General features: G+C 43.1%; 1 protein-coding gene across 1 annotated transcript in view; it reads left to right on the plus strand.

Annotated features, from left to right (window-relative positions):
- The window catches only part of SERINC5 (serine incorporator 5), a 59,089-nt gene that overhangs the window by 22,976 nt on the left and 19,770 nt on the right, over positions 1–16,343 (plus strand). Inside the window, exons 2-4 of the mRNA XM_040421373.1 lie at positions 4,305–4,472; positions 11,194–11,372; positions 15,173–15,255. Of these exons, the coding sequence (XP_040277307.1) occupies positions 4,305–4,472; positions 11,194–11,372; positions 15,173–15,255 (430 nt within the window). The remainder of the gene's footprint in view (positions 1–4,304; positions 4,473–11,193; positions 11,373–15,172; positions 15,256–16,343) is intronic.

Consider the following 16,343-nt stretch of genomic DNA (forward strand, 5'->3'; position numbering starts at 1 on the left):
AACTTTTTCGTTTTTCTAGCTGCACTAAAGACGTGAAGCTCTCTGTAGGAGTCCGAGGTCATGTTTGCTTCCGAACTCTCTGCAAGAGAAACTGACTAGACTGTGCTACTTATATAGAGACCCACAACCCCCATCGTCTCCTGTACTTTCCAGGGCTTCCGCCTGTCGTTATAATCCTAATAAAAATTCATAGAGGCTTTTCAATGACAGTAAGGCCCCTTGCAGACAAGCGTTTGTCAAGCTGCGAGTCCGCAGTGCAGCTCCCGGCCTGACCTCCCAGCACTGACTGGGTCGCATAGCATTATATTGATTTATGATGCTATGTAACCCTTACTGTTCTGTAATGTATTGGATAACACTAGCAGCATTATGTCACTGTCATCGAATACATTCCAGAACTGTAAGGGTTACATAGCATCATAAATCAATATAATGTTATGTGACCCCGTCAGTGCTGGCAGGTCAGTCCGGGAGCTAAACTGTGGACTCGCAGCGTGACAAACGCTCGTCTGCAAGGGGCCTAAAGGTTATGCCCGAGAGATTGACACTATAGGAAAAAGCGCCAGCCTTTGGTGGCCGGTACCGTGGGAGAGCACCTGGGCACAAATTCGCAGCAGCTTCCATCCCGACCACCTCGTGTCTGCGCTGCAGCGGTGGTCGTAACCCCTGGAAATGAGATATTCATAAACCATGTGGTGTGAATAAACTCTTTATCTTCCCGCATTTACCTCAGCTATATAGCCCATTTATCATCTGTCACCCACACAACGACACTGTCAGGAATTTTTCAGCTGCAGTTGTCACGCTGTAACAGGATCCATTTGCCACACACGTAGTAACATGGCAGATGGCATGACTATATAGATGCCATTTACCACAAAATCCCTTTAGACTGCCATATAGACCCTATTGTACAGGGTGGCCCATGAAAAAGTAGCCCGCCTCCAATATCTCCAAATCAAACTGCCTAATAGTGAATCTGTCTTGGTTGCCCATAGCAGCCAATCAGAGCTCAGCTTTCACTTCCTACAGGGCTCTAAATCAATGAAAGCTTAGCTCTGATTGGTTGCTATGGGCAACTAAGACAGATTTACTATTAGGCAGTTTGATTTGGAGATATTGGAGGCGAGCTACTTTTCATGGGCCACCCTGTATATGTTACACATATTGGGGTATATTTATCAAACTTGTATAAAGGAAAACTGGCTTAGTTGCCCATAGCAACCAATCAAATTCCACCTTTCATTTTCCAAAGAGGCTGTGAAAAATGAAAGGTGCAATCTGATTGGTTGCTATGGGCAACTAAGCCAGTTTTCCTATACACCAGTTTTGATACATCGCCTACATTTTCCTTACATGGCATTTTGAGGAAATCTTTCACATAGAAAATATTACTATTAGAGCAGAGCCAGATTATTGTGTTTTACTGCATACGTTAAGATGTGTGAATTTTGAGGTTTCTGTGTTACACCAGTCGCCTCTGTCTCTGTATGACTAATACCACAGGCCTCACCGTCTCCCCCGCCGCTGGCGGTCCAGTCATTATTCACAACCACAGTGGTCACGTATACAAGACTGCTGCCTGATGATCTTATTTACTAATGTCTTGCTGAGGGGGAAGCATCGCTGTAATTACGCTTATTATGTAGTCTGGATCGATTTGCACCTGTTCTGACAGATTCTTGTCATATATTTGGCCTGGCAGGTTCCAGCACCCGTAATAAAGCCACACCACCAGGAAATGCTGCACATATCCATAATGCTGGGATGGTTTTTAACAATATGACATGGGGCACATTTATCAAGTTTGCCTGTTTTTTGGTGTAAAATTAGACTGGCGTCGGTCTTTTGCCAAATATTTATTAAAAGTCGCACAGCAGTTAATGACTTAAGCTAGGGCTACACGGTGAGGTGACATGTTTTGTAATGAAGGTCAATGGTGTCGCACTGCAACATGCTACGACTGCGACACAACTGTCGCACAAAAATCTAACTTGGATGGATTTTATTGCGACTGTTTTGTTGCAGTGTGACACCATTAACTATTATTATAAAAAATGGTGCGGTACTTTTCAGCGACACGTCGCTGTTTAGCCCTAGCCTTAGACTCTGCATATTGTTATTAGTCTGACAGGTTTATATTCACTAAGACTGGTCTTATTTATTCACGTATGAAAAATCGTATCTGTATGGTGAAAAGTTGCAATTCTTCCTAAAAGTGCAACTTTTAATGCACTTTACAACTCAAAACTATTCAATAAAAATAAACCAGCCCTGGAATAGAGTAAAAATTAGGCCTCATGCACACATTTGTTTTTGGTCCGCATCCGATCAGCATTTTTTTGCAGATTGAGTGCGGACGCATTCATTTGAACTGGGCCGCAAAAAAAAAAAAGCATACAGTACGCAGTGTTCTGTTCGCATCTACGCGTCCGTTCTGCTGCCCCTCAAAAAATAGAACATGTACTATTCTTGTCCATTTTGCGTACAAGAATAGGCAGTTCTTACAGAGAGCAGGATGTACCATTTCACAACATATCCATGTTTTGCGAATCCACAATTTGCAGACCGCAAAAACGGCTACAGCTGTGTGCATGTGGCCTTAGACTGTTTTTACGCCTAATTCATGTGTAAAAAAAGGTGCACCTACATAAACAAAGAGAAAACTCCTAAGGCTACTTTCACACCTGCGTTAGGAGCGGATCCGTCTGGTATCTGCACAGACGGATCCGCACCTATAATGCAAACGCTTAGATCCGTTCAGAACGGATCCGTTTGCATTACCATGAACAAAAAAAAAAAAAAATTTTTTTTTTTTTTTTTTGTTCATGATAATGCAAACGGATCCGTCCAGACTTTACATTGAAAGTCAATGGGGGACGGATCCGTTTGAAAACTGAGCCATATTGTGTCATCTTCAAACGGATCCGTCCCCATTGACTTGCATTGTAAGTCTGGACAGATCCGTTTGCCTCCGCACGGCCAGGCGGACACCTGAACGCTGCAAGCTGCGTTTGGGTGTCCGCCTGCTGAGCGGAGCGGAGGACAAACGGTGCCAGACTGATGCATTCTGAGCGGATCCGCATCCACTCAGAATGCATTAGGGCTGGACGGATCCGTTCGGGGCCGCTTGTGAGAGCCTTCAAACGGAGCTCACAAGCGGAGCCCCGAACGCTAGTGTGAAAGTAGCCTAAATTAGTCTAAATTAGTCCCACAATGCTCTGCTGTAGACTGATAGCTGTAAGCTGTCCAGGCATTCTGGGAGTTGTAGTTTTGCAACATCTGGAGGGCCGCAGGTCGGGCATCCCTGGTCTAAAACTACAAAATAGTCGAACGAGGAGCAAAAGCCTCCAAAACACGTGCACTTTCTGTAGTATATGCGACTAATAAAATTAGACTGTTTAGCATTATGTTTTTGTTTTTACCAAAAACGGGCACAAACACTATAGTAAATGTCCCCCAATGCGTCTGAATTTTTTTTGTGTGTGTAGAAAACTGCATGTGTGATGGTATTCACACCTGTTTTATGGTTTTTTAATTTTGACATTTTTGTTTCCCATTATCGGGGTCCTCCGGATGTGTCGATGGTCTATCCTATGGGACCGACCCCTATAGAGTGCTGTGACCCCTCCACTACCCGGCAGCTTTCCAAGCACAGCACTGTACATAATATAGTGGCTGTGCTTGGTATTGCAACTCTGCCCTATTCACTTCAATGGGGCTGAGCTGCAACTAGGCCATGTGACCAATGTACGGTGACATCACATGGCCTAACAGCTGATTGGCGGGGGTCCCCGGTGTTTAAAGGGGGAGTTCAATATTGATGGCCTATTCTAAGGATCAACATCTGATCTGTGGGGGTCCAACTCCCGTCTCGGCACCCGCACTGTTCGGCTGTTTAAAGAGACCGTGGTTCGTTGGAGAGCTCTGCGGCTTCCTCATAGCTTACTAAGCACAGCGCCACACATTGTATAATGGTTGTGCTTGGTATTGCAGTCCAGGACCATTGACTTAAATGGGATTGAGCTTCAAATAAACCATGTAACCAACAAATGGGACTTCAGGAACAGGCTGTGGCGTTTACCGGGACGCTTTGGCTTCTTCAAGCGGTTAGAAAAGCCCTTTACCTGCAGAATGCCATCAAATTGCCTGTGTCTTTTAACGGGTCTGAAGGTGAAGCACAGGAAATTATCAGCGCCATCTCATAGCTACATTTCTACAAATGTGGTGCATGACATATTCTCGCCTGCCACACTGGAGATGGACTGTAATTAATCTGAATTGGTGTCTTTTTTTTTTTGCAGGTGGCCTGTTGCTGTGGGGCTGCAGCCTGCGCCCTGTGCTGTACATGCTGCCCGAAGATCAAGCAGTCTACGAGCACCCGCATTATGTATGCCCTCATCTTCACTCTGGTCACCATAGTCTGCTCCGTCATGATGTCTACATCTGTGGCTAAGCTGATGAAAGAGCATGTGAGTATAAAAGCCAAGAAGGCATTAATAAGAAAACCCCTGTGACCCCATAACTGATGCCCTCCCTATAGGACAGCAGTGATGATCTGGCTGGATCATTTAGCTGTCACGTGACGTGAGAATCTGACAACTATCTGTGTACAGAAAGGTAATTGGCAACATTGACATGGAACAGAGATGCTGCTTTACTGCAACGCTGCAAACTGCAGTTTTTGCAGCAGTTTCCAACAATCAATGTGAATGTACCCAAAATGTATCATGGAGATTGTAGCCGCAAGCTGCTACTTTGTAGAAACCATACTGTAACATGTACACAGGGAGGCCAAAGCTTACAATATGCAGTTAAAAGGGTTAGCCCATCTTGGACACTGATGGCATATCGCTAGGATATTCCATCAGTGTCATGTGCGGGTCCCACCTCTGGCACACAGAATGGGGCCCCTAAACAGGGAGCAGTAGCGCACGTGCAGCCTCCCTCCGTTCATCGCTATAGGAATTCCAAAAGCAGCCAAACGTGCTCGGCTATCTTTGGAACTCCCCATAATGATGAATGGACCGCACCCCACAAGTGCATGGGAGGCACCGTTCTGGAGATAGGAGGTGGCACATTTTATTTTCTCTAAATGGTGTAATCCTTTATTTTATTAGAAGGCATGTGTCATCATAAAATAACCTATTGTTTACGTCCGGTTTTTATTTTAGACATATTCTTTAGAGTTTTATGGTTATTATTTTTAGTTTTCCATGTCACGGTAGGGTTTTTTTTTCTGTGTAAAACTGCAAATAATATTTTTTTTTTACAAATTTCCCTAAGATAAATACTTTAGGGGAACAACATAAAAAAGTCACTTTGAAGGGGTTTGTAACGTCTTGGCTCTGTGCAAACCTTTTCTGGTAGTGCGGTGCCATAGAACCAGCAGTAGAAAAATAGGCCACTAAAATCTAAAATACGCTCCAGTCTTCTGAAGCCTTGCGGTGGGCCGAACCAGTAGATAAATGAATAATTGTGCACTTTCAGGGCACAAGCGTACGGTAATGGTTTTAGAAATGTTTTGTCTTGAAACCTTTTGTAATAGAATTTTTTTTTCATAATTTTCATTCATGTTTTCCTTAAATATATAAAAAATAATATTTTATCCATCATCTAATGGCACAAAAGAAAGGTCCTGTGAATATCAAATACATTTGGCTCAGAAACGAATCAGTTATTTGCAGTTAGGTAGGCCCATTGCTACAACGAAATAAATGACCTGGTAAGGAAGGCACATAAACACTCCGGTAATGAAGCAGTTAAATAATGTTTTTCGTAGTGGGCAGATGTTTCTTGGGATTTATAGGGATTTTAAGGACGGCAATGTTTGTGTTAAAGCCCTTTTAATTGATCTTGCACCGTCAGCAGATATTTTGAGTACACTTAGGGCTGTATTACACCAGCAGATTATCTGACAGATTTTCTCACCAATCATTGGTCAGATGTTTTGTTATGCACACCAACTATTGGTCTGATTGGACAGAAATTGGTCAGATAATCTGCTGGTGTTATACAGCCCTGAGTGCCTTCTGTACCCCTCAGGTTATAATGGACCCTAAAAAACTCTGGTCGGTGTTAGGCCTCATGTACCCGGACGTTGCCTGACTGTGCCCGTATGCACACTGTATCATGGATGCCAGACCCATTCACTTGAATGGGTCCGCAGTCCGGAAGGAGTGGAACGGAGGCATAGAACCCCACGGAAGCACTCTGTATTTCTCCGTGCATCCCCACCACAAAAAAAAATCAAACATGTTCTATTTTTTTGCTGTGCGGACGGATCAAGTTGAACGGGTCTGGATCCGTCTACGGCAACCGCGCGGATGGTGCCCTTGCATTGGTGACCGCAAATTACGGTCCCCAATGCACGGAGCGTCCGACACGCGTTGTGTGCATAAGCTCTAATGCTGAGGATAGTAAATGATACCAGTTCAGGACATGGGCAGCTTGGCTTCATTGTAACTTGATCCACTGTTCTTTTTCTAAAGGAAAACCTTGAGCAAGAATTCTCCTGCGAGAGATCCACTCCCTTCTCCCGGTTACCAAAACATGAAGAAAATGAGTCCTGACAGGTGACTGCTGTTTTGTGTCGCCTGTCAGGAGAGGTGGTAAATAGTGATTCACTAGATGTCCGGTTGCCACCCAGTGCTTACATAGATGTAACTTGCCGGTAAAATGTCCTACAAACAAAGCTAGAAGCAGCCCTGTACCTCACATGGATCCAGAGATCTGCCCATTCATTGCTCCAAGTGTTCTGCTAGAGTCCTTTCAGGCTGGCAGCTCAGGGTGTGTTCTTTCTGCTGTAGCTCTTTACCTGTAACTACCATAGCTTCTGGCAGCACATATGAGTGGAGACAGTTAAAGATTTAAACTGAGCATATACGGCGCAGGCGCGAGTAGGCTGTCAATCTAGAGGAGAGGGGTGGGCTGAAGCGCGCTGGGCGGCAGAAATGGTGAGTGGACGAAGCCTCTAGGTGCTGAAAAGATGCCCCCATAGCACCTAGAGGCTCATTTGCATACCAATAAAACTACGTTTTTTAGGGTAACCGCTGCAGAGAAAGGAATTACAATTGCATGGTTAGGTAGAGCAGACACTAGCAGATCGCTAGTGTCTGACAGCTAATTAGGTCAAAATGTGGTGGTAGAAACCCTTTAAGTTCAGCAGAATACATACTTTTCTATGTTCACCCACGCAACACTTTATTTTGCAAGCACAATGCACTACTATATATAGTGTAATGTATATGTAGTAATATTCCCGTGTTTTTCGCCCTATAAGACGCACTTTCCCCCCCCCCCCTAAAGTGGGGAAAAAATGTGAGTGCATCTTATGGGGCGAATACTAATGAGTGCTTCCACTATGGTGGGAGACCCGGGAAGCGGTGAATGCAGCACTCCCCGGATTCTGTATTCACCTCTTCCTGGACTTCATCGGCGACTCACTATGCTGTTACTGCGCACAGCGTGAGGAGAAAGGCGCTCTGTTACCTCACACTGTGCGCGTTGGGCCACAGCACAGTGCTCTGGAGGAAGAAGAGCGTGGATGAGAGGAGTGGCGGCAGTGTCCGGAGCAGGAGAGGTAAATAGTTTTTTTGTGTTTTTTTTTTTTTTTTTTTTGTTTTATTATTTGATCTGAGCATAGGGGTCATTCACATGGATGTCTGATCTGAGGTATGATTAGGGGACTTATTTAGTTATATACTGAGGTTTGATTGGGGGTCATTCACATGGAGGTGTGATCGAAGGTGTAATTGGGGGACTTATTGAGGTCTATACTGAGGTTTCAGTGGGGGGTCATTCACATGGAGGTCTGATTGGGAGACTTATTAATATGGTGGTCCAATCTGAGGTCTGATTGGGGGACTTATTAACATTGGGGGTCCGTTCTGAGGTTTGATTAACATTGGGGTCTGATTGGGGCTGTGAGCTGAGGTCTGATTAACAATGGGGGGCTGATCTGAGGTGCATCTTATGGGCAGGTGCGTCTTATAGGGTGAAAAATACTGTAATATATATGTAGTGTATAGTATAAAAATCACTGCTGTGCAAAAGGTGAAATTTCTCCCGCAAAATCTACATGTAAGGCTATTTTCACACTTCCGCTTTCCCTTTCCGCTATTGAGATCCGTCATTCAATGTCAATAGGGACAAAACTTAACTGAATGAAACTGAATGCACCAGAATGCATACCGTTCTGATTGCTTGCGTCCCCATCACGGACAGATTAACGCTGCAAGCGGCGTTTTCTGTCCGCGATGTGGTGCAGAGCAAGACGGATCCGCCCTGACACACAATGCAAGTCAATGGGGACGGATCTATTTTCTCTGACACAATAGAAAACGGATCCGTCCCCCAATGACTTTTAATGGTGTTCATGACACGGACCCATCTTGGCTGTTTTAAAGATAATACAATTGGATCCGTTCAAAACGGATGTAGGCGGTTGTTTTATCAGAACGGAATCGTTTTTTGCTGATCCATGACCGATCTAGCAAAAAGCTGGTGTGTGAGCCTAAGAAGTCATGAATAGAAAGATAAACCCCTGGTAACCTTGCCCTGCGCGCACACAGCTGCAGTTGGGTACAATGTATCAGTGTGGGCAAGGCTTTTTATTGCATTTTTCACATTCTTGCCAGGGTTGCTGTTTTATTTTTTATTTTTTTTTATACCAAGAATAGTGTAATATGAAGCACAACTCTGGAAAACTGGTTGAGCCATTATAAATCAGTGGGATTGGTTGGAGTCTGTTTGAAACCTGTTCTGTCAGTTGCCTAGCCCCCACCAGTCCTGACCGTGAAGATTAGTACTTTGTTCTTGCACAGTAATGCTTCCCGGGACACCCACTGTGTGGGCAATTTCAATCCAGGCCCTTTCTCACGCTGTGCTTCCCTACTTTAGCTTTGTTGTATACTCGCTGTGTGGTCCCGGGGGTGTCCTTCTACTTGCAGTATAGTTATTGAAATACTATTTATGCTCCTCTAAAAGCGGATCTGAAAGATCTCCTATGCTACCTTATCAGAAGGCAGCATAAAATACAGGAGGGGGATGCTGATCTCTGTTATATAGTGGTATAGTATTCTAATATGTAATCTAGTTTTGGCATGTAAAATTGGTGTCTACAACAACTATGCAAACTTGTGTGTCTCCACGGTAACAGACTACAAAGAACCAAATGTAGTCTGATCGTGCTGTCATACTCTCTTCCAAGGTAGAGATGACATAGTTATGCATAGTAGCTGTAAACTCTATGCAGGAAATATTATAATAATAATAATAATAATAATATAAATAATATTTTTTTATTTAATTTGATAAATTTAGGAATAAAAAAAAAAAATCTAATCATAATTAACGCTGCCAGAACTCTTAGAGAAATCTTCCTCTGTCCTCACACAGTGATTGTCAGCTTGAGGCATCTTTCCCACAGGCGTGTGCGCCCCGTGGTCATGCAGGGCCACAATGCACGAGCACAGTCCGTGGGGCAGCCGCAGCGGATCGCAAAAAGATAGGACATGTTCTATCTTTTTGCGGAACGGAAGTACGGGACGAAACCCCATGGAAGCATTTCGTAGTGCTTCAGTAGGGTTCCGTCCGGCACTATTCCGCATCTCTGGATTTGCGGACCCATTGAAGTGAATCGGTCCGCCTCCGTTGATGCGGAATGCCCACGGAACGGCGCCCGTGTATTGCGGCTCCGCAAATGCGGTCCGCAATACGCCAACGGGGCGCACGCGCCCGTGGGAAAGGGGCCTTACCTGTATACGGAATTGGAGTGAGTCATGCAGCAGGAAGAGCTGTCAATCAATCTATGGAGGTGGGGGGAGCAGGACTCTCAGGTTTTCTCATTACGAGCTCTTGAGCCTTCAGTCCCTGCAGTTGTCTGCGTCTCTCAGCATTTGAGCTTCTCTCCCAGTCTCACATTTAGAAGTAATAATCAACATACTTGTCTCGGCCGCAGTGTCTCCTCTCACAGCAGCAGATGGAAAATATGACACAGAAGCCATGGGCAGAAATGGTTTGGAAGCAAATGGCAGATCATTATCCTTAAATAAACCCAGAGGCTATTTTCAATTTAATAGATCATTTAAAGTGCAAATCTAGACTGAGTTATGTACAAAACTATGAGCCGGAAGGAGCGACACGGAGCTCCTCTGATTGGCTGAGCACCTGCTTGTACATAGTGCGCAGAACATTTCACCCTTTGTACAGATCAAGGACCCATTGAGTTTTCTTGTATATGCTCAAAAATGAAAGGGTCTTGTTTAAACATAGTCTGTTTTGCCGGGAATGCTTGGTTATTATATCTGGCAGGAGTACGCTCACTGACTCCTATCATCAGTGGATTTTTGAAAGGCCAAGCACACATTAGATTTCCATTGATCCCACTAAAAAAAAACAGGATCCACCTACATAAATCTTACATCAACTGCTTTCTAAAAGAAGGAACTGACTTGCCTGTATAGAGCCCTGTAATATCATCTGAACTAGTGAAGACAAAGTGAGGAAAGTGCCCATTTCACCAAAAAATCAAAAATAGAAACCTAGCTAAGAAGCTTTGTAATACTGTATATCTTATTACAGTAAAATGCCTCTTTCTCCACTTATCAGATATCTCTTCCCCTCTCTGTCTTATGGCACTGACTGTAGAGGTGGACCATACACATCTGATGAATGGCGGTGTCTCAACTCTCCCTCCTGTTACAGATGTCAGGGAAAGAAGGGTTTGACCTGTCGTATTTCAAAATGACAGAAACTTACATGGATCATGAGGGACCCTGGTGTAAGTCCGTCGTATGATGGATCCTTTATAAACGGAAGCAATGATGCAGATTTGAACAAGGCTGTATCTTGCAGAAGGGGTGAAACTGATAAAAGATCTATGCTACAACAGCCAGCTGGGGGTAGGTAAGTATACTTCTCTTCACAGGTCCTGCTAGGTGGGGGTGGGCGGGATTTAAAAAAAAAAAACAACAAAAAAAGACATGATTTTTCTTTTAACTACCTCACTCTTTTTTTTTTTTTTGTTTTGTTCTGGCGCCTGTCATTTTACAGGAGCAGATCATGGATTGTTTTAGGTGCATCAACGTGCTATGAATGTATGAAATGTTTATGGCTGATTTAGTCCATGTCTACTGGTGATGCCTGTACTGGTAGGACATGAGATAATACTGACCTGTTTTATTACACTAGATTCCATTCTATGAAGACCTCTGCGAGCATCTTCAGGCCGGAGTGAACTGTGAGAAGCTGGTCGGGTACTCGGCTGTGTACAGAGTCTGTTTTGGCATGGCCTGCTTCTTCTTCATACTCTGCATCCTTACCATAAACATTAAGAACAGCAGATGCTGCCGGGCCCATCTCCACAATGGGTAAAGAGAACACTATGCACCAGATTAAATGACCCAAGAATTCTGTATTGCTTTTCCATAATGTAAAAATTACAATTGTGCACCCTGTACGTCCAATGAAATGTTATCCTGCTCGTAGATCCTCATGTACAGTACTATTGTGGGGATGTGCTGACAGGTAAAGTGTAGCTGCAATCCAGTCACCGGTCACTGATTATACATGCCTGCTCCATATTGCACTTATAAAAGGTAGTATTTATTAAACATCTGAAAAATGGGGCTGCTAGATTACAACTCTTGTGATCTTTTCTTCTCCTTGTGCACAATGTTCCTCCAGTCTTGTAATTAGTTGATTTGATAAAAGAAAATGTTGTGCATCCTATATTCTGCTGGTTATAAAGGTATTCTCTCTCCTTATAGTTCATAGTAATCTGTATATTATGCATATTATGTGCATTCGGAAAGTCTTCAGACCCTTTCACTTTTTTCACATACTGTTATGTTGTGGCCTTGTGCTAAAATAAAAATATCACAGAAAACATTTTTAGAAATGTTATACATTTTTGCAAATTTATGAAAAACGACATTTATATATATATATATATATATATATATATAATCTCCAAAAAATTGAATATCGTGCAAAAGTCCATTTATTTCAGTAATGCAACTTAAAAGGAATTGCATGAATGCAGCTTAAAATTTTAATTTTGTGAAAAGCTTCAATATTCGAGGCTCAAAGTGTCACACTGTAGTCAGCTAATTAATCCATATCCCCTGAGCAAGGGGGACCTCAAAATTGTGATTTTGGGGTTTCATAAGCTATAACCCATAATCATCCAAATTATAACAAATAAAGGCTTGAAATATCTCGCTTTGCATGTAATGAGTCTATCTCATATTAGTTTCACCTTTTAAGTTGGATTACTGAAATAAATTAACTTTGCACGATATTCAAATTTTTCGAGTTTCACCTGCATATAGGAACCTATGGTTGACGGATCCCACAGCATGGCATCTGTCAGGGGCATCTGTTTAACCTAGGTAGTAAATGTGATATGAACAGAGTGGTAGATGGCTGTCAGCCGAATAAAGGCTTGACTTCTCATACACATGCATGAGTATGCATGTATAGGATTGGTCAAAAGTCACAGGACTCCCTTTTATTTCAGAAACGAAAGGAAAAAGGAAATATCCGAATACCCCAGCAAGTAATGGGTGAGGGAGGCCTATCTTTTAGGCTATATCTGGAACATGGCTACCATCTTGAAAGCTGCCATGATGGATCAAGGGCAAATTTTTTCCAATGGGAAGGGGGTCATGTAGCATATCAAATGTCCGGAACATGGCCGCCATCTTAAAAGCCGCAAATTTTTCTAATGGGAAAGGGGGCATGTAGCACATCAACGAAGAGGAAAATTTTCTCAGAAATCAATTGCCACAATCAGATTGGCAATATCTCTTGTGGTTCAAAAGTTATCAACAGAGAAAGCTCAGAACCTTTGAACCTTCAACTATGTGTTCAGCACCAGGGACAACACATTGAACACGTCAAATAGCTGTGCATCACAGGGAATATTCCCGGTTGTTGTTGTTGTTACTTTCTGTGTTGATAACTTTTGAGCCACAAGAGATATTGCAAATCTGATTGGGGCAATCGATTTCTGATAAAAGTTTGGTCTTCTTTGATGCGCTACATGTCCCCTTTCCCATTAGAAAAATGTGTGGCTTTTAAGATGGCGGCCATGTTCCGGACACAGCCTAAAAAATAGGCCCCCTCGCCCATTACTTGCTGGGGTATTCAGATATTTTATTTTCCCTTTTGTTTCTGAAATAAAAGGGAGTCCTGAGACTTTTGACTCACCCTGTACAGTCGTGGCCAAAAGTTTTGAGAATTACATAAATATTGAAAATTGGAAAAGTTGCTGCTTAAGTTTTTATAATAGCAATTTGCATATACTCCAGAATGTTATGAAGAATGATCAGATGAATTGCATAGTCCTTCTTTGCCATGAAAATTAACTTAATCCCAAAAAAAACTTTCCACTGCATTTCATTGCTGTCATTAAAGGACCTGCTGAGATCATTTCAGTAATCGTCTTGTAACTCAGGTGAGAATGTTGACGAGCACAAGGCTGGAGATCATTATGTCAGGCTGATTGGGTTAAAATGGCAGACTTGACATGTTAAAAGGAGGGTGATGCTTGAAATCATTGTTCTTCCATTGTTAACCATGGTGACCTGCAAAGAAACGCGTGCAGCCATCATTGCGTTGCATAAAAATGGCTTCACAGGCAAGGATATTGTGGCTACTAAGATTGCACCTCAATCAACAATTTATAGGATCATCAAGAACTTCAAGGAAAGAGGTTCAATTCTTGTTAAGAAGGCTTCAGGGCGTCCAAGAAAGTCCAGCAAGCGCCAGAATCGTCTCCTAAAGAGCATCCAGCTGCGGGATCGGAGTGCCACCAGTGCAGAGCTTGCTCAGGAATGGCAGCAGGCAGGTGTAAGCGCATCTGCACGCACAGTGAGGCGAAGACTTTTGGAAGATGGCCTGGTGTCAAGAAGGGCAGCAAAGAAGCCACTTCTCTCCAAAAAAAACATCAGGGACAGATTGATCTTCTGCAGAAAGTATGGTGAATGGACTGCTGAGGACTGGCGCAAAGTCATATTCTCCGATGAAGCCTCTTTCCGATTGTTTGGGGCATCTGGAAAAAGGCTTGTCCGGAAAAGAAAAGGTGAGCGCTACCATCAGACCTGTGTCATGCCAACAGTAAAGCATCCTGAGACCATTCATGTGTGGGGTTGCTTCTCATCCAAGGGAGTGGGCTCACTCACAATTTTGCCCAAAAACACAGCCATGAATAAAGAATGGTACCAAAACACCCTCCAACAGCAACTTCTTCCAACAATCCAACAACAGTTTGGTGAAGAACAATGCATTTTCCAGCACTATGGAGCACCGTGCCATAAGGCAAAAGTGATAACTAAGTGGCTCGGTGACCAAAACGTTGACATTTTGGGTCAATGGCCTGGAAACTCCCCAGATCTTAATCCCATTGAGAACTTGTGGTCAATCCTCAAGAGGCGGGTGGACAAACAAAAACCCACTAATTCTGACAAACTCCAAGAAGTGATTATGAAAGAATGGGTTGCTATCAGTCAGGAATTGGCCCAGAAGTTGATTGAGAGCATGCCCAGTCGAATTGCAGAGGTCCTGAAAAAGAAGGGCCAACACTGCAAATACTGACTCTTTGCATAAATGTCATGTAATTGTCGATAAAAGCCTTTGAAACGTATGAAGTGCGTGTAATTATGTTTCACTACATCACAGAAACAACTGAAACAAAGATCTAAAAGCAGTTTAGCAGCAAACTCTGTGAAAACTAATATTTGTGTCATTCTCAAAACTTTTGGCCACGACTGTATTCTCATTTGGGAGAAAGGAATAAGCGGGCAGCAACCTCATCTGGCAACAGCTTATCTCCCACAAGAGCAGGTAAACGGGCATATTGAAATCCAACAGGACTGTTCCTCCCTCCTCCCATATCTTCCTCTACACACATTAAATTGACAGCCATGTGTTTGTTTTATACATCAGTGCCTCGATGGCTTACATAAGTATACCACAAAAAAGGTATGTAAAAGCATAGTAGACTACAACAGTAACCAGTAAAAAAAAATACTGCACCTACTAGTGACAGCTGGCGCAGTACATTTTTGTTGTTGTACAAAAAGTTCCATTAGACGTTTCAGGATGTTATTTTGTACAATTAATTTCCTTCCGTGACCTATTTGCTCTCTCACTTTTATATTTGCAGCTTCTGGTTTGTCAAGTTTTTGCTCCTCATAGGGATGTGTTCTGGAGCTTTCTTCATTCCCGATCAAGACACTTTTCTCTATGGTAAGTTTCCTATGGTACAGGGTGACCCACGAAAAGTAGCCCGCCTCCAGCGATAGTATGACAAGATGAACGAGCAAGTGGATTTTTTTATTTATTTTTTATTACCCACAAGTCACAAAAGATGCTGGAAGTGGTCCGTGTTCAGGTCTCTCCATCTTTGGGCAGGTCAGATGATGTTGGCTGATACTGCGTGCAGCTCTTCAGCAGTGATGCTGTAGAAGAAAAATGTTTGTGCTTTTTCCAACAAGATGGGGAACATGCCGCACCTCGCGGAACTCACTGGACGGGTTCATGAACTGTTTACTGAGGAGCGAACTGTGAGCAAGGGGTTATGGCCACCACGTTCCCCAGACTTGTCCACATGCCATTTTTTTCTGTGTGGAAAATTTAAACCATAAAGTGTCCGCTAACAATCCACATCCCCGGGAGGAACTCAAGCAAAACATCACAAACACTATCCGCAGCATCCCAAGCAGTACCAGCCATCATAATCCGACCTGCCCAAAGATGCAGAGACCTGAACGGGGACCAATTTCAGCATCTTGTGGGTAATTAAATAAAACAATCCACTTGCTCGTTCATCTTGTCATACCATCGCTGGTGGCGGGCTACTTTTTTATAATGTTCTATGGCAACTTGAGGTCCCACAAATTTATGTGTCTACAGCTTATCCAAACACCACATCGGGTTTGTTTGTAGTCTGTTACCATGGAGACACACAGGTCAGTGGGTCACAGGGCAATAGAAAGAAGTTTGTGAAGGCGTATATAGCCTTAAATTGTAGTCCTCCCTTTTTTTCTTTGTGTTACTGGTTTACCCTGGCTGCAGTTATATTTGGCTGTCCTTTTTGAAGAAATGGAGACAGAATCACAACACTACACAATGGCAATGAGCCAGAAATGGACAAACACAGACGGCGATGAATGTTCAGAAAACCTAATGAGAGCGGGCCAAGCAGTTTGTCATTATAATTAGACAAATATTATTGTCCTATCACGAGACCCACAATTCCAGAATAAAAAAAACAAACGAGCAGCTGTTCATAAAGATAAATAGACAATGGATGTTTTAATTATCTTTTCTTCCCA

This window comes from Bufo bufo, chromosome 2, assembly GCF_905171765.1.
Source record: "Bufo bufo chromosome 2, aBufBuf1.1, whole genome shotgun sequence".
Classification (NCBI taxonomy): domain Eukaryota; kingdom Metazoa; phylum Chordata; class Amphibia; order Anura; family Bufonidae; genus Bufo; species Bufo bufo.